This window comes from Zalophus californianus, chromosome 12, assembly GCF_009762305.2.
Source record: "Zalophus californianus isolate mZalCal1 chromosome 12, mZalCal1.pri.v2, whole genome shotgun sequence".
In the NCBI taxonomy this organism is placed as follows: Eukaryota; Metazoa; Chordata; class Mammalia; order Carnivora; family Otariidae; genus Zalophus; species Zalophus californianus.
In genome coordinates this window covers 83641296-83659795 of record NC_045606.1, presented here as the reverse complement: position 1 = coordinate 83659795, position 18500 = coordinate 83641296, and the positions used below count along the sequence as shown (strand labels likewise).

At 46.6% G+C, this 18500-nt stretch overlaps 1 protein-coding gene across 4 annotated transcripts; it reads right to left on the bottom strand.

Annotated features, from left to right (window-relative positions):
- Positions 1-8363: 8363 nt before the first annotated feature.
- SMKR1 (small lysine rich protein 1) lies at positions 8364-17925 on the bottom strand. 4 transcript variants are annotated; one of them, XR_003516432.2, is made up of 4 exons: positions 17703-17925; positions 15640-15921; positions 15212-15264; positions 8364-8873 (listed from the first exon to the last, which is right to left on the bottom strand). XR_003516432.2 is itself a non-coding variant. In XM_027573695.2 (3 exons), the coding sequence occupies exons 2-3, from the start codon at positions 15212-15214 to the stop codon at positions 8676-8678; spliced, it is 201 nt and encodes a 66-aa protein (XP_027429496.1). In that variant the 5' UTR covers positions 15215-15264; positions 15640-15777; the 3' UTR covers positions 8364-8675. The 4 variants fall into 4 exon arrangements, 3 of the variants coding, with proteins under 3 accessions (XP_027429496.1, XP_027429498.1, XP_027429497.1); XM_027573695.2 differs by lacking the exon at positions 17703-17925 and having other exon boundaries at positions 15640-15777; XM_027573697.2 differs by lacking the exons at positions 15640-15921; positions 17703-17925 and adding an exon at positions 15486-15605.
- Positions 17926-18500: the final 575 nt, after the last annotated feature.

Sequence of the window (18500 nt, the reverse complement as noted above, 5' to 3'; positions counted from 1 at the left end):
AAGGAGATACGCACTCCTATGGTTATGGCAGTATTATTTACAATAGCCAAAGTATGGAAGCAACCTTGGTGTCAATCAGTAGACGAATGGATAAGGAAAATGCGGTACACACGCACGCACCACGCGCACGCACACAGGCGCGCGTGCGCGCGCGCGCACACACACACACACACACACACACAGCAGCGGGCTGCCATCCTTGGTAGGTTCTCGGAAGGTGACTTCAGAGGTGCAGATGGAGCTCAGCGGTCTGACAGAACAGAAGCCTATGGGCTGCACACACCTGGGGACAGACTGCCAAAGAAGTCAAGGCCGAAGGACACCTGGAGACAGAGAAGGGACCAAATGGCACTGGGCGATTCAACTCCCATAGCCAACAGGTGGGCCCGGGTGGGAGGACACTGCCGTTCAAAGCTCTCCCAGTGACCATGCATGGCAAATCCGACTGTGGTCTGTACGATGGTGACTGGTGTCCCAGAAGCCAGGGACCAGGAGGTCCAAGAAGCCACCGCCTGAGGGTCACCCGCTGGCAGGGGCCTGAAGCTGATGAGCTGGCAGGCCCGAGTCTGCCCAGCCTTCAGAGTCCTGCACGCTCGCCTTGTGCTGAGCCTGCCATGAGCCTGACCTCTCAGTCGCAGCTTCTCTGCCTCATTTATCGTTAATGCATTTTACATCCTCATCCAGGAGAGAAAACACAAGGTTGATGTAACTGGGGGAGGCCGTTCATGGAGTAACAGATCCAAGGTGAGAATTAGCAGGTAGGAAGTACAGACTCTGACCCAGGGAATGTCAAGCAAGGCCAGGGATGAAGTGTTTTCTGTGGGAAATGGGTCAAGGCAGGCGGAGGGTCAAGGGGTGGGTGGTTCAGGGGGCAGTGGCCTGTGATGTGGTTCGGGGGCCTCGAGTGGAGTTGTGCAGGAGGCCAGAAAGAGTGCCCTGGTTTCTCCGAGTCACAAGAAAAGGAGGAGAAATAAGACTGTGTGCAGAGGGAGGGAGCCAGGTGAGGAAGGAGTCCTGGGGCAGGGGGAATCACTTCTGCTTCCCACCCCCCACCACTGCGCACTTGCAGAGAGAAAGCCTCTTGTGGGAAGTCTGTGCTGTCCCCCGCTCCCACTCGTACAGGAGATCAAGAACAAAGAGCCTTGGTGGATTTTGTGTTTTCTTATTGTGGTAAAATATACACAACAAAAAATTTGTCACTTTAACCATTTCTACGTAACTGGTTTAGTGGCACTAGGTACATTCACAACGTTGTACAACCATCATCAGTGCCCATTTTTTAAATTTTCTTTTGGGAGGGGGTAGGGGTAGAGGGAGAGAGAGAATCCCAGGTAGGCTCCCTGCCCAGTGCAGAGCCTGATGGGGCCTCAATCTCACAACCCTGAGATCATGACCTGAGCCAAAATCTAGAGTTAGATGCCCAACTGACTGAGCCACCCAGGTGCTCCCATCACTGTCCATTTACATTTTTTTTCATCATCTCAGACAGAAACTCATTAAACAGTAGCTTCCCTTTCTGCCCTCCCCCCAAGCCCATGGCAACCACTATTCTACATTCCATCCCCATGAGTGTACCTATTCGAGAGAACTCATGCAAGTGAGTCATACCATATTTGTCCTTTTGAATCTGGCTTAGTTCATGTAGCATAACATTTTCAAGGTTCATCCATGTTGTAGCCTGTGCCAGAATTTCCTTCTTTTTTCAGGCTGAATACTATTCCATTGTCTATAGAGACCACATTTCGTTTAACCATTCACTTGTTGATGGACACCTAGGTTGCTGCCACCTTTTGGCTGTTGTGAATAGTGCTGCTATGAATGTTGGTGTATAAGTATCTGTTTGGCTCCCTGCTTTCAACTCTTTGGGGTACATACCTGTTAGTGGAATTGCTGGATCGTATGGTAACTCTATGTTTAGCTTTTTAAGGAACCACCGAATTATTTCCTACAATGGCCACACCAAGCCTTAAGCTATTTAAGTGAAGAATCTATTCCAAAAGCCTCACGTCAGCCTGGACTGGAAAGATGGTCTAAAGTCTAGCGTTCAGAAGGCCAGGGCCTCACTGGCATGTGAAACGTGGGTGCCCTATCCTAGCTACAGGAGACATGACACCCTGGAGGATCCAGAATAGGGTGACCAAGAGGAGTCATGTTAAGTAAAAAGTGGTTGAAGGGACTGGGGTGTTTGGCCTGGAGCAGAACACATGTCCTCTCCACCAAGAACCGTCTCTCAGAGTGTGTAAGGCTGCCATGGGGCAGAGCTGGTGGACCTTATTGTAGCCATGGACACAGAGGGGAGAGCCGGGTGAAGCCCACCAGGAGGCCACCTCTAGCCAAATGCTGCTCTGAGAGCAGGCTATAGAGAGGGTTCCTGTGATGGGTCACGGCCAAGGCTCCGTGACCCAGGGAGGGGGGGTCACCAAGAAAGACAGCACAGAGCAGGAATCCATGCTTCATGGGACTCTTTCATTGCTCTTCTGTCTTCAACAAATGGAAAGGTTGGGTTCAGATTTTTTTTTTTTTTGGCAACTGACAAAATCTTGGGCTTTCTTTTTTACACTTCCTATCAGGAAGCATAGTCTCAATACAAATAGTGTAATTGCTGGATTATGAGTTTCATTGTGATAAATTTAAACATTAATCAAAATAAAATATTTAAGAACAATCATCTTATTTGAATGGTTTCTCTAGAAGTTGGAGAAGATGTGATAGAGCTAAGAAGAGTTTTAAGACTTAAAACTCTGCTTTAGGGGCGCCTGGGTGGCTCAGTCGGTTGAGCGTCAGACTCTTGGTTTCAGCTCAGGTCATGATCTCAGGATTCTGGGATCGAGCCCCCCATCGGACTCCACACTCATCGCAGAGTCTGCTTGAGATTCTCTCTCTCCCTCTGCCCCTCCCCCACTTGTGCTTGCTCTCTCTCTCTCTCTCTCAAATAAATAAATATTAAAACAAAACAAAACAAAACTTCTGCTTTGCTCAGGTACCCTAACCCTCGGTCACCTCTACAGGTGGCTTAGTAAACAGAACACAAGAGCACAATTGCAGCCTCCTGAGGGTGAGTTTCCTCTTGAAGCCGCCTCTCTGGACCCCTTGTTTCTCAGCCTTTTTGTTGTTTTCTGAGTCTTCTTTATTACAGAAGCAATGCATGCTTCAGATAGTTATTAGCACTATCCAGCAAATATTTCTGGTTCCCCCGTGGGGCACGTGTGGCATTGCTTTTCCCCACTATCATAAAGTGAGGTGTGGCCACGTGGCTTGTTCTGGCTGATAAAATGAGAAGTGATCTGTCACTTCGGGTGGGAACCTTAAGAACCCATGTGCAGTTTACATTTCTTTCTTTCTTTCTTTCTCTCTGCCTGACAGCCTACAACACCCCAAATGCTGGCTGCTCTGTAAGCACGGGTCCCTGGAGGCAGGCCCCCAGCCCACCCTCAATGGACATGGAGTCCGAGGGAGAAAGAAACCTTTGGGTCAGCCCTCCAGGAACTAAAGCTTTAATAAGAAATAAACCTTTGTTGTTTTAAGCCTCTGAGATTTTGGGGTTGTTACTGTAGCATAAATAGCTTGTTAGAAAAATCCTTCAACAAATATTTATATGCCAGGGTGCTGGTTATGTCACAGGGCACAAGGAAGCCATCAACAAGCCGACCAGCCCTGTTAGCAGAGAACTGCAATCTAGCAGGGAAGATAACCATTAATCAATCAGCCATTTAATTGTAAAAGTATGGAGACATGGGGCGCCTGGGTGGCTCAGTGGGTTAAGCGTCTGCCTTCGGCTCAGATCATGATCCCAGGGTCCTGGGATGGAGCCCCGCATCGGGCTCCCTGCTCGGTGAGGAACCTGCTTCTCCCTCTCCCTCTGCCTGCAGCTGCCCCTGCTTGTGCTGTCAAGTGGATAAATAAAACCTAAAAAAAAAAAAAAAAAAAGTATGGAGACATACAGAGCCCCACAGAGCGCATAGGGCACATGACCGGCTTTGGCCCAGGATCCGGGAGACTTCTCTTAGAAGATATGAAGCTGGGACCTAAAGGGTGGCTGGGAGTTACTCAGGGGAAAGGGAGACTCGTGTCCACACAGAGGGAACAATATGAGCAAAATGTCTGAGGCAGAAGGGAGCCGGAGTGGCTGGAATGCCGAGAAGAGGGCGTAGACGTGCTGGGAGGCGGGAAGGAGAGAGTGCCCCGGACCACCCAGCGCTTGTGGACCTTGGTGGGAAGTCTGGTCTCATCCCAAGAGCAATGGGTCACCATGGGAATGTTTGAGGCAGAAGGGTCACATGATCATATCATATTTTTAGAGGGCAACAGCCAATATAGGATTATCAAAGTAAGAAATGTCAAGTGAGGAGAAAATCAGTCCCAAGTTGGCTTTGACCGGCAAGACAAAACATGATGCAGCCCCCAAAACCAACAGCAGGTGGCGCTGCGTGCATGGCTGCCAGCCACCGGGAGCACGTGGCCACCGCCGTGACCCTGCTTCAAGCTGGGGCATCTCTGGGCTCTCACAGAAACTCAGGGATACACGCCGCATCCTCCCACCACCAGAGGGAGATAAGGAACACACTGCAGGGCCGGTGACAGACCTGGATTCTGACAGGAGGTTTGCGTTTGTGCACCAGCAGCAGAAGCCCCTCGGTCCTTCCTTCCACGTTTACGCTCATTCCCTGTTTTAGAGAGAAGCCGGACGCAGGAGGACCCCTCATCCAACAGATCATGATCCCTGTTCCCATTCTCTCACCCTCCCTGACATCCCTGCAGCGTGTGGCCCCACTGACCCCCCTTTTCTCCAGGTTCCCTCACCCTCCTCCTCCATCTCTGACAGCCCCTCCTCTTCCTTCTGTCCCATGAAAGGAGACTGTCCCCATGGCTCCTGACTCAGCGCAACTTTATTATTTCTACAACTGACCAGCCCTTGGTTCCAACCATGAGCTTGCATTGAATACACTGCATCTAAACCTACACTCCTGGCCAACCTCTCTCTCTGAGCCCTAGTCCCAAATTCCTTGGTGCCTGCAGGACCGCTCCCTGGATTTCCCACGGCCACCGCGTGTCTCCCAGGGAGAAGGCCGGCTTCACCTCGCTCATGGTTTACAGACAGGTGCCCACGCCCCGTGCAGTCGCCAAGGAGGGGGAGCGGGAAGGAGAGAAGTGGTCTAAGGCACGGCCGTGTCCTCTCTCTGGGCTCCACACATCTCTCCTCCACCTCCTGAGGTCTGCTTACTGTAGGTTTCCGCTTTTCCACAACTTTAGCTTGTGGGGAACCCCTGGGGCCGCAGCTGTAGCCTGTGGTCTCTTTCTATGCTTCCTCCAAGCGTCAGCTTCCTACGTGCCTCGTTCTCCAGGTCTTTACAGGACGGAGACTCTGATGGACCCACCTGGTCTTAAAATAGACCAGGCTCGTCGTAGCAGCCAATGGATGAGTTTTTAGGGGTCAGGAGCCTCCCACTGGTCCAACCAGTTGTGCCTGAGGGACGGGACTGGTATTACTGGTCAGGTGTTACTAAACATGAACACCGGGATAATTCTTCATGGGATTCGGGGAGGGGGGCAGTTAGCGTGGTTGACAGGAGTGCTGTCTTTTTGCTGTAATTCATCCCCTTATAGACAAGATCCTGGGAAGAATTTGCTTATGCTTTTTTCTTCACTTCCTCACCTTTCTGTCACACATCTTTCCTCTCTCACCTTTTTTTTAAACACCACTTTTGTATTTTTTTTAAATCTCAAACCTATAGAAAGGTTGAAAGAAAGTACAGTGAACACACAGACCCTTTACCTAGACCAGCATTCTCAACCTTGGCACCATAACATTTGGGGCAGGAGAATTTGTTGTTGTGGGAGCCTGTCCAGTGCATTGTGGGATGTTTAGCTGCATTCCTGACCTCTACCCACTAGATGCTGGTGACATCCCCTCCACTGAGACAACCAAAAATATCTCAGACATCCCCAAATGTCCTTTGGGAGGCAGCATAGCCCCCAGTTGAGAACCACTGACCTGGATTCAGGAACTGACATTTTGTCATATTTGCACATGCACAAACTGTGTATATACATGTATCCATATGTAAACATACATATATGGATGTATATATTTCCTATATACACGTAATCATAGTGAGCAAATGTGGCAACATGTTAGTTTGTGGATCTCTATAATATACCTGAATATTATACAAGTATAGTTACTATATGTGTGTATCTTACGTGCAAAGAGTGCAAATGTGGCAACGTGTGAAAATATGTATTTTATACACACACACATATATGCACACTTTTTTCCTGAAGCATTTCAAAGTAAGTTGCATACATCATTACCCTTCCACCTAAATAATTTAGCTCCTGAGGACAAGAACGTTCTGGCATATAACCACAATAAGATTATCATGGCCAAGAAATTTACATCAATACAATATTATTTTAAGCCTATATTCATTTTTTCCTCACTTTCCCGATAATGTTCTTTGTGGACTTTTGGTCTGCAGTGTCTCTGTCATGATAACACGGCAGACACACCAGCGAAGGGGAAACAGAAACTAACTGCCCTCCATCACGATGGGACCTGCGCCTCAGCCTCCTCTTCTCAGTGTAAACCGTGCCCATCCGATCCGATTCGTACTTCCTCTATTCCAGTGCTTACTAGCCTTTCTGCTCATCATTAACCATCTCAAGAAAAGAAAGCATTTCCACTTCCAGATGATCTCCTGAGCCTTTAAACGTCTGCCACCCGGCACGTCTCTGTAGCTCCCCAGATGATGTCATCCACGCTGGGGACAAGATCAGAAAAAGCCTCTGCGAATGCTACCTCCCCAGCATTCCAATAAGCATTACTGCTCAGATACAAGCTCCGAACCAAGCGAGGCAGAGGAGGGCATGAGATATCCCACAAGTTGAAAGACTCAGCAAGCATTTCAGCCCCTGGTTAGGCCGCATTAACTAGAGCCCAGCTCCTCCCCGGGTGCAGTCCAGCAGCGGGCACCGCTGTGGGGGGCGGGAAGGCAAATTCCCAACCCCCACCCTTTGACACGTCCTCCGGGTGCTGCTTGCTCAGGTTTGAGAAGGACTGAACTGGAGTTAGTGCGTTCACAGAAACCACTTGGGTCCGTCCCAGCAGTGTCTAGCAGAGTGGGAAGGTGCTCCCTTTCCAAAGCCCGTCCACAGAGAACCCAGAGGGCCCCCCTTCAGCTTAAGAGCAGCACCAACCTTCACCCGAGTGAGGGCTCCTCTGGCAACTAGTCAGGGTCTCACCTGCGCAGGTGGGACAGCTAGAGGAATGTCACTCCCAGCAAGCTCACGTGCGGTGTGAGCACCCCACTTCTCTAGTACAAGGATTCGTGTGATCGCCTTTTTTCCTCTGATATTTATGAAATCCTGAGTCCTAGGTTGCAGCCTTTCTTAGCAGACTTCGTGAATCTTTGAGATCCTCACCAGGCAACCTGCAGCATCATTACAAGCAATTCAGACAAACTAGATCATCCCCGGACAGGTGCTGCCTTAGAGGCATCAGCTTGGGGCCCACACCTGCGATTGCAGAGCACAGTGCAGGTGTCAGCTTTGGGAACGTGGTGCAACATGCCAGCAAGACAGAGCGGGAGCAGGGATGGAATGCTAAGTGATTCAGAGATGGTGTTTATACTTCAAAATGCCTTTCCTTCCAAGTTTCACATTTGGGGCTTTTAGGCCTTTTGGACTGAAGAAAAAGAACTGCAGTTTTATCTCTTACGTGGATCATGGAATAGCAGCAGAATGCCCATGGCAAGTTTCTAGCACCAGTTCTATAACTCGGGGTCAGAACGTTTAGAAGGAAGCCTGCAGAAGGTGGAAGGAAGATGTAAGTGTGGAGGAAAAGTGTGGAGAAGAGTCCAGTGAAATGGAAAGAAGGGAGAGATGTGTGCTGATTTGCTCCCTTTCCTGGCACCGGGACACGGTCCCCTGTCAGCTCCTTTGAGTCATTTGCTTATATGCCCTAGAAAGGTCAGAGCAGGAGTGATGATCTGTCTCCACCGGTATCCCTGGCTAATTAAAATCAGCCAAGAGTCAGACTGCTGAGAAGAAAAAATTATAGAAACAAAGTATTCATTATTTTTCCTGAAAAAGATGAAAAAAGGAAACAGTGCCCAAGAGAGGGCTGTTCATAAGCAAATCCTGTGCTTTTCGTCATGTTTTTTTTTTTTTTTTTTTTTAAGTAGGCTCCATGCCCAGCGTGGAGCCTGATGCAGGGGCTTGAACTCACCACCCTGGAATCAAGACCTGAGCCAAAATGGAGAGTCTGGCACTTAACCAGCTGAGCTACCTGGGTGCCCCAGGTATGCCTTTTCTATGTAACAAACCTGTTTAGGCAAAAGAAAATAATTCATGCAGGCTAGAACTGCCTTTTGAGAACAAAGTTTATTCTGACCCAGAATTATAATAATTTTTAAAGTCCTATCAATTCCACCATGCTTGGTAGGAATTACTCGGACTCCCCCCCCGCCCCCCGCCTTGACCTCTTCTGAAAAAGCAAATTGGCTAACTATTGCTGAATTTAGCTGGGAAGTAAAATGCATTTCTTTATCATTAACTACCAGAGAAAAGCACACTTAGCTTGCATCTCAAATTGTCTTTAGTAAAGTCTATTTTGCTTGCAGTAGTTGTGTTATCCTGATTTCTCTTCCCCAAGTTCTGCTCTCTGTGAAATGCTACTAAGTCTTGTTTTTCCCTTTCTTTGATTTGGGAGCACCTGGCCAGCGGAAGCCTCGCAGCTGCAGGCAGTCGGCCACGTTGTGGGCGATGTAGTAGAGGTTCAGCATGGCAGCAGGGCTGAGAATGTCCACTTCCGGTTTCTTCTGTTTCTTCCCGCCAGACTTGCCTCGGCCTTTTCCTCGTTTCCCTTTACCTGGCTTTCAAAGACAAGTATATACGGGGCAAAAATTAGTTTTTATAACCTTGCAATAATTTTCAACATTTCCTGTTGAACATAAGAAAAATAACTCCTGAAAACCAAAAAACTGTAACAGTAACAAAAATTTTTGCATGGAGTGAGAGGAGAAGTCACGTGCAGTCTAATTCAACAAATGTGTATGAAGCACCCAGATTAAAAGAGACCCAACCTAATCTAACGGTCGGGTGGACCTTGTCTGCACTGATTTGAACAAACTGTAAAAAGACATTTTTAGGCAACCAGGGACATTTGGTAATATCAAGGAATTATTAATTTTGTTAGGTGTGTTAATGGCATTGGGTCATGGAAGAAAATGTTTACACGTTTCAGAGATGCACACTAAAATCTGAAAGAAGGCCTGAGATTTGCTTTAAAATACTGCAGCTCTCCTACTCCCCTGCAAAAGACAGATCAAACAAATGTGGCAAGATCCTGACAATTTCGGAGTTTGAGAAATGGATATATGGGGATTCATTTTACTATTTTATTTTTGTGTATGTATAGAAACTTTCATAATAAAAATTTAATTAAAAACATTAGATAATCGGATGCCAACACATATTTTGGCATTTGTTATGCTGTAGTCACTATCTCATTAAGCAGTAATGAGGGCTGAGACAAATACAAGGCACTTAGCATAGTGTCTGACATAAAGGAAACAGTAAGTGATTGTCCCCATCACTTTATCACCACTAATCCTCCAAGCTGAGTTTCGAGGGAGAGAGGTATTATTCCTGTCTTAAAAATGGAAAAGTGGAGGCTCAGCAAGGTCACCATGCAAACCAGCATCTACCAGCTCAGCACCTGTGCTCTGGCCATGACCATGCTGCCAGGCCAGTGCCTTCTGGGAAAAGGAATGGTTACCATCCTAACGTGGGAATAAACTATCTGAAGTTTTGCTAGGGCCACACAAAGCTGAGTTGACTTCTCTATGTCCTGTGACCCATCCATAAAGTAAGAGATGGAGGTGTATTATTTAGAAAGTGTCTCTTCTATGCAAGGGAAAGGAGAGGAATGTGTAAGTTATCAAGAATACCTGCAAGGGCTAAATATTTGTATAAAATCGATGCCATGTTGATAGCATCTCACTTTAAAAATGTCCCAGGCTAAACAAAGAGAAACATAGTCGATGTATTAAAAACACTAAAATACATTTTTATTAAGTGAAATGGAATACACTCCTAGATAAAAAACTCAGGAATGAAGATGAGAAGTATCTTGCAACACAGGGGCCTGGCTTTCATGTGGAAATCCAAATTAAAAAAAAAAAAAACAGCAAAATGAAAACCCATATGATAACTGTATCTCCTGATAAAAGATCCCCTTGGAGTGTAGGATCCATAAGCTCTTAAAATTTGGGGGTCTTGGCTTTATTTATGATTTTATACTTTTTTGCATGTCAACCATTAAGACTTACCCGGAATAACTGCCCCCATAAAGTGTTTTCATCTCTAAAATAGTTTGCTAACTAAAACTCAACACAAAGGTTTGATATTTTTATTCCAAGTTCACATCTTTTTGTAGAAATTGGCAAACTGGCTCTAGAATTCATATGGAAATGCAAAGGACTTTGAAAAAGAGCAAAGTCAAAGGACGAATGCTACCTTACTTCAAGAATTATTATACAGCTACAGTGTATGGTATTGGTGTCAAGACAGACAAATGGATCAATGGAACAGAATAAAGAGTGCAAAAATAGGTCCACACATAGATGAACAACTGCTTTCCAACAAAAGTGCAAAAGCAATTCAATAGAGCATGGGTAACTGATGAGGGATAGAAGCAGAAAAATGTTCTTTAGCCCAGAAGGCTGACCTATAGCCTGCATAGTTCCCATAAGGATCAAATACACACTGGTTGCTACATCCTTAAAGGGTCTCATGACTATCTGTAAATCTCACCGATAGTTAATATTGAGCTGAATGATAAGCACCAGAGAAATCTTGTGAAAGTAGTTTTATGAGTAGAAATTCAAAGAAAACATTTATGATCTAATACTCCCCTCACATCGCCTCCCCCTGAGCACTAAGCATATAACCACCAGCTTTGTACAACAGATGTGCAGCTCTTTCTGCCCAGGGATCCTGTCCCTGCGCTACTTAAATAAACTTACTAAGCTGCACCTAAAACGTCTCAAGAATTCTCTCTCGACCATCGTGCTCAACAATCCAGCAACAATAATTTCCTCAAAAAATGGGGCTGGAACAATGCATATCCATTTGCAAAAAGAGGAAGCTCAATCCATGCTTTTACCATAGCAAAAATTAACTCAAAATGGCTCATATACCTAAATATAAAACCAAAAAGTATAAAAGTCCTAGAAGAAAATACAGGAGAAAACCTTTATGACCTTAGGTTAGACAAAGATTTCTTGGATCTGACACCAAAGCACAATCCACGAAAGGACAAATTGATAAATTCACCATCAAAATTAAAAACTTGTGCTCTTCAAAAGATATTGTTAAGAAAATGAAAAGCAGACTGGGAGAAAATATTTGCAAATCATATATCTGATAAAGCCCTTATATCCAGAATGGATAAAGGACTCTCAAAACACAGTAAAAACACTAGAAAACAAACAAACAAACAAAAACAATAAAACATGGTCAAAAGATTTGAACAGATACTTTCCCAAATAAGATATACATATGGCCAATGCGCACATGAGAAGATACTCAACATTAGGGAAATCCACTTAAACGACAATGAGATACTGGGGCACACTCATTAGAACGGCTCTAATGGTTACAAACACTGACCAGACCAAGTGTTGGTGAAGATGTGGGGGATCTAGCACTCTCTTACACTGCTGGTGGGAATCCAAAATGAAAGAGCCACTCTGGAAAAGACTTTGGCAGTTTCTTTAAAAGGTTAAGAACATACTTCCCATATGAGCCAGCCATTCCACTGCTAGGTATTTACCAAGAGAAATAAAAGTGTATATATGTTCTAAAACTTGTACATGAAATGTCTGTAGTAACTTTGTGCTAGCTAAAAACTGGAAAGAGCCCAAAAGTCCATCAGTGAGGGAACGGATAAACAAACCGTGGTATAACCGTATACTGGAATACCACTCAGCAATAAAAAGGACTACTGATGCATGCTACAACTACAACATGGGAAAATTTATTTAAAAATAATTCTACAAGTGAGGGATGTCTGGCTGGCTCAGTCAGTGGAGCATGTGATTCTTGATTTCAGGGCTGTGGGTTCGAGCCCCACGTTGGTGCAGAGATTACTTAAATAAAATCTTAAAATAATAATAACAATTATACAAGACCAAAAACCCCTACATACTGTATAATTCCATATATTAAAAAATCCTATAAATTACAAAGTAATCCATACAGGCAGGGCAGATCAGCAGTTGCCCGGGATGGGGGGTGGAGGAGGGCGATACACACAGAAGCAAGAAAAAAGGCCTGATTGCAGAGAAGCACAAAAGAGGCTTCCAGGCGTGATCAACATGTTTGTTACCTTGATCGCAGTGATGGCTTAATGGGAGCATACAGATGCCACACTTATCAAATTGTACATTAAAATATGTGCATTACATATGTACATAAAATATGTACATTAAAATAAAAAGATTTCCTCCAATTTATTGTACATCACTTATACCTCAATAAATCTGTTAAGACATTTTTGTGAGTGAAAACTTTCAGTTTCTCGGCCGGTTGGGTCGGTTCAACACAACTCCATGGCTCCTGGCTGTTTCCGGTCCCAGAACACAGACCTCCCGACTTGAGACTCTCCAGACTCCTTAATGAAGACGACTGGCTCCTACCACACTGGCCTCCCTTCTAGTTCCCAAACCTGCTCCACCGCTCCCTGCTCCCGCCTCTTCCCACAGACCTTCACAGGGGAAATCATTTGTTACTTCTCTTTGTGCGGGGCTCTGCTCAAATATCACCTCTTGAGAAAACTCTCTCAGATACTGTGTCTATATTCTAGCTACAACTAGGGTGACCATATAATTTATTGTCCAAACCAAGACACTTCAACAAACATAAACTGGGGCTGTCCCAGGCAAGGAGGGAGGGTGTACGGATGGTTTCCCAACAACCCTCTCAGCCAGTTACTTTCTAGCTCCTGACCCCAAGCACACCCCACTATTTAATTGTGCTATTTTGTTCATGTATTTATTGTTTCCTAGCCAGAATTTTGTCTATGAGGTCACCACCGAATTCCTAGGGCCTAGACCAATGTCTGGCACATTTGTAGGTATGAAAGTATCTGCTGAGTGAGTACATTGCAACTCAGATGCAATTCAGTCTCAGGACTTAGAAAGCAAACGTAGATATCTGCCCTTGTGAATTTTAAGATGACTCCTTCGTTCATTCAACAAATATTTAACAAATATCTACTGAGCACCAGGACCTGCAGCTCCAGGCTCCTGTTTTCATGAGGCTTATAGTCCAGTGAGGGAGAAATTGCAAACACATTTACTCATTCTCCTGTGAGAGCCCAGGGTCCTTTATAATGACACAGGATGCACAGGGAATGACCTAATCTGGGACAGGAAGGAAGAAGGGTTCCTGAAGAGCAGCCTGTGGGCTGAAGAGCAGGGAATTCCCAGGCAAACAGCTTGTGCAAAGGCTCTGAGGCTGGAGGGAACAGACCAAACTGAAGGGACCTCTCAAAAAAGGTCAGTGTGGCTGGCCTATAGGCAACCCCGGTGGGGGTGCAGAGGAGTTCAGGCTGGGAAGGTAGGCTGTGTGCAACTCTGGCCTGCAGGCCTTGGAAGCTAAGGTGTTTAACTTTTAACCAAGGGCCAGTGGGGATCCATTAGCTTAAATGGCTTTATTAAACCGTTTTTGCTTCAGTTCCCTAGGCTCTGAAAGAGAATGACAGTACCAACCACGCACAGTAACCAGGGGAGTGACACAATTTAAATCAAGAGACATCTATTTAGTGCTTTTATATGCAATGAAGTAGAAGGAACACACAGATTTACCAAACACATTTCTATACTAGAGGCAAACGGGGGTGAGGAATGAGGCTTTACAAGGTGAGGCAAAGCTCCTGTAAGCGAGGTGTAGAAGGTCATGGGGGCTTGGGGAGCAATATGGCAGCAGGAGGTACTTCTGAGCTAGGCCCATGTTGAAGAAAAGTAGATCAAAACTTGAGTTGGGGCAGGTGCAGGAGGCTTCAAGAAGAATGTGGGTCTAGTGAGGGATGTGTTTTTTGTTCATTTTGTTTAAAGTAGAGAAGTTAATATGGCAAATAAAGCTCAAGAGGTTGAGGCCCCTTTACCTTGGGCTCTGAGCGGTACTTAGTTGAGCAGACTGGAAATTCCTGAGGTCCTGGGGTAGGGGTTACAAGGTCACAGCCATTCTGGTGGAGGAGGAGGACAAAAGAGATGGAGAGCCCCTGGACAGAGGTAGTGGACTACCGCCAGAGTCCAGGCAGGCGGTAAGGAGGGCAGGACTTGGCCAGAGGCAGTGAGGGTGGGAAGCAGGTCGAAGGGACTGGATGAGGACTGAGGAACAGCAGTGCTTATGAGTTCGAGGCCAGAAGAATGAACATGCCATTGCAAAGTGCAGAGAAGGAAGTGGTTAAAAGACCTGGATTTTGAACACAGTTGGGAAATGCTCTCTGGTGGAGAGATCCAGTGAGAAGTTGGAGTGGTTTGGCTTAAGATGGAGCTCTGTGAACCAACGACTTGGGGATGAGATGGAAGTTTAAGGATGTTGCAAGCCTTCCTGGGCATAAAATTCAAGAATTCCCTGCACAAAAGATTTCCTCCAAAGCCCTTCCTCAAACTAGGACTTGAAGAGAGAATCACTCGTTAGAGCCTGCAGACCGGGTCGCTCGGGCGCTGGTTTTCTGCCTCTTAATCCGTAGAGGAGAATCCTGCACAGGACCCAGGACAGCGGCAGCAGGGGGTAAGTGCCTGGGCCAGTCCCTGTTGACAAAGGGCTGGCACTCTGGGGTTTCACACCCTGATACCCGCCTCTCTTTATTTCCCACATATATGGTTATGAAAGTGCCTCAACAGAACCAAGGAACGAAAACTAACCAACTCGCAAAAAGAGGGCTCGGCCTCATCCTGCTTGGCTGTTCCCTTTGGCGCGTGCAGACCACCTGGGCAACCGGTCTCCCCGTCATCTTTGTGCCCCAAGTGTTCAGATCACTAGGCTGGACACCCCCTCCCCAACGACAGGAGACGGAGGTACCCATCTCGTGGCGTGGGTAACAAATCTTGGTAAAACGTGCTTCAACGAGGCAGAGCAGTATTAAACTAATTTAGCGAAAGCCTCGGAACTTCTTATACTTAAATAAGACGTGTATTACCATGGTAATTCCTCAGTCGAGCAGGTAGGTGAGCGTGGCATGGGTTCCCAATCCTGAAATAAAGAGAGAGAGCCCAGTTCTCCGCATCGCCTGGGGGCGGCGCCCCCGCGCCCATCCCTGCTGCCTACCCGGCTGCCTCCGCACTCGCCAGCGAACCGTCGCAGGCCCGGGACCTCGCCACGCTTCTCAAGGGCCCCAGACGCCCACGGCAGCCCGGCGGGGTGAGGGGGCAGCCCGCCACCCAGCCGCCCCCACGCGGAGCCTGCGCACTCACCGCACCAAGGCAGCGGGCCGCGTGACCCACGGCGAGCACGCCCCGGGCACTGGGGCGGGGCTGGGGGGGCGCCGGGCTCGCGGGCGCCGGCGGGGCCGCGCGCACAAACGCTGGGCGGTGCGCGCCGTGGGGGGCGGGGCCGCGCGGTGTTCACCTGTTGCCGGGACACCGGGGCCCGGCGCCCAGCCGTTGGGCCCGGCGGGGCAGTCCGTCCGTAGTCCCGCGCCGGCCTCGCCGCGCTGGCTGGGCCACCTCACCTCGCGCGACGGCGACGACGGCCGCGAGTGCCCGGAAGCCCAGCCTCGCGCTGGGGGGCGGGACCGGGCGGTGCTCTGGCGGGTGTGGTACGTGGGCTTGGTTGGAGTGGGCCGGTTCCGCCGTAGGAGCCGGGCCCCTCACTGGCTGACCTTGGAGAAGTCGTCGAAGACTCCGGGACCTTATTTTGGGAAATGACATACAGCCTTTGAGAGTTGAAGTGGGGGAAAAAAAAAAAATCCCGGGAAAATGTTCATAAAGAGCCTGGTACAGTCCCAAGAGAGTAAAGGCCTGAAAAAAGGTTGTTAGGCCCGAACGGGAGTAAGGAAGGCTACACAGGAGGTGCAGTTCCGTCTCCAACTTTGTGAGTTCATCCCGATAGATGTTTACTTGTGTTCTCCAAGGTGAGCAACCTTTTTTAGACTCGTTTTTGTATGCCTCATTGGTAGTGAGAGACGTTAATGGACTAATGGCCATGATTCAGTAGAAGTATCCCCTTCATTCTAGCAAGGCTGGCCACTTCTTCGTTCTCATGGATGTCTGAGCCTAAGTCAGTGTTGCTCTCCTCTTCCCCTCCTCCTCCTCCTCTAAGTCTCCCCACTTGCTTCTGATCTGTGCATTATGCCCCTTGCTCATCAGGACTTCACTTAGTCATCTCATGTCTGTCTGCCTCCTGCTGCATTCCAAGTGCTGGCTGATCTCAAAGTCCGGTCTTTAGTTCTCTGCTGTTGTGCCTCAGTGTCTCCTTACCTGACAGGTCATCTGATAACGTCAGTGACTACCTCTCTTGGGATGACACAGCCCCCAGCAGAAAGAATGGCCTCCATTTGAGCTCCAGTCTTCAGGCCACACTATTCTCTGGACTGAGGGCATCTCTCCCTCTGTGAGCCGCTCAGTTTCTGTTGTCAGTGGCAACACTGCTCTCCCAGTCTCTTGCCCTCCGTCATCTCTAACTCCTCTCTCCAATGCTGAGTCCAAGGCATGAGCATCCCCTGTAAATTCCATTATGGAACCTCCCCTTGACATTGTCATCATTCTAAACTAGACCTTCATTTCATATTGCAGATAATAGTTAACACTGAAGGAGCACTGATGTCAAGCCCCTTGTTGAGCACTTTGCACACATCATGGCATCATTATTTCCCTACAACTAGTGTGGTAGTTTCCATTATGTTCTCCAGTTTGCTCGAGGCCATAAAGAGTAACTTGCCCAAGTTCACACAAGCAGAGTCAAAGCCAGCTCTGTCCATCTGTCCAGCTGGTGCTGTTAAACACTAAAATCATTCAGGAAGACACCCCGGGCGTGAGGCCAGAAGATGTGGGTTCAAAACTTGGCCTTACTACTTATTAGTTATGCAATTTTCTGAGCTTCACTTTCTTGCTTTGGGTTACTGTGAAGGTGATGACAATGTCAAGGGGAGGCTCCATAAAGGAATTTATGATGGAATGCAGGTGAAAATGCTTTGTGAATTCAAAGTTATCTCCAGTAAGCCTTGCTTTAAAGGATATAAATTTGTGGATTAGGGAAAATGGAATGGGGAGAGGCTGGTAAAAAGGTACAAACTTCCACTTATAAGATGAATGAGGTCTAATGTATAACATGATGACTATAGTTAATAATACTGTATTGAATAGTTGAAAATAGCTAAGAGTGGAACTTAAGTGTTCTCATATATAAAACTGAGGTGAGGAATGTGTTAATTGTGGTAATTCTTTCACAATGTATATGCGTGTCAAATCATCATGTGTACACTTTAAATATATTACAGTTTTGTCAGTTATACCCCCAATAAAGCTGGGGGGGGACAAAAAGCTATAAAGCACAAGAAAGCATGCTTTGTCAGTAAACAGGCAGAACATAAAGTGGTCTAGTGACAATCGGAACAACTTCAATGGCAGCACCATTTTCCATCGATCAAGTGGATCTTCAGCCTTTGCACTAGAGAAAGGCTTCGCACTCACCTGCAGGGAAAGGAGGAGGGCTGCTGAGGTGTGGGGCTGAAAGACAGACTTTGTTATATAACACAGCGCAGGTTGCTGTTAGAATAAAAAAAAAAAAAAGTTGACAATGCAGGCATTTTTCTTAAATACCAGTCCACTTAAGAATCATTTAATGTTTAAGACTTAAGAATCTTATCTGTTTATTCTGTAAGAACTGAACAAATTTTCCTGTGTAAACTGGAAGATGAGTTAAATTTAGATAACTATTCAAATTCACATTAGAATAGCACTGGTGGGGAACCTGGCTGGCTCAGTCAGAAGAGCATGTGACTCGATCTCGGGGTCGTGAGTTCGAGCCCCACGTTGGGTGTAGAGTTTACTTAAAAAAAAAAAAAACCTGAAAAAGAATAGTACTACTTAATTTTATCTGTTTATGAATATACATCCTTATGTCTCCTTTATAAATAGTAATACAAACTGTGCTGTTCTTTAAAAAAAATAACATTGCCAGAATTGAAGCATGCATTCTTAGAACATCTAAACTTAGAATATTCTATGATTATCTTTCTTAGAAGTTGCATTTAAAAATTCTGATTTCCTCCTTTCTACTCTGGTCCCTCCCTCTCTTCCTTTCTTTTTATCTCATTAAGTTCAACAGTATAGCACTGCATTCACTTCATCCTTTATAGCTCTAATATTGTAGAGGAAGTTACAGAAAAAATAAAATGTTCTTTGTAGGTAATTTCCTCTGGCCGGCCACTAGGGTCCCAGCAGTGAGAACCTTGGGGTGCAATAAAGACCAGCTGGAGCGGACAGGAG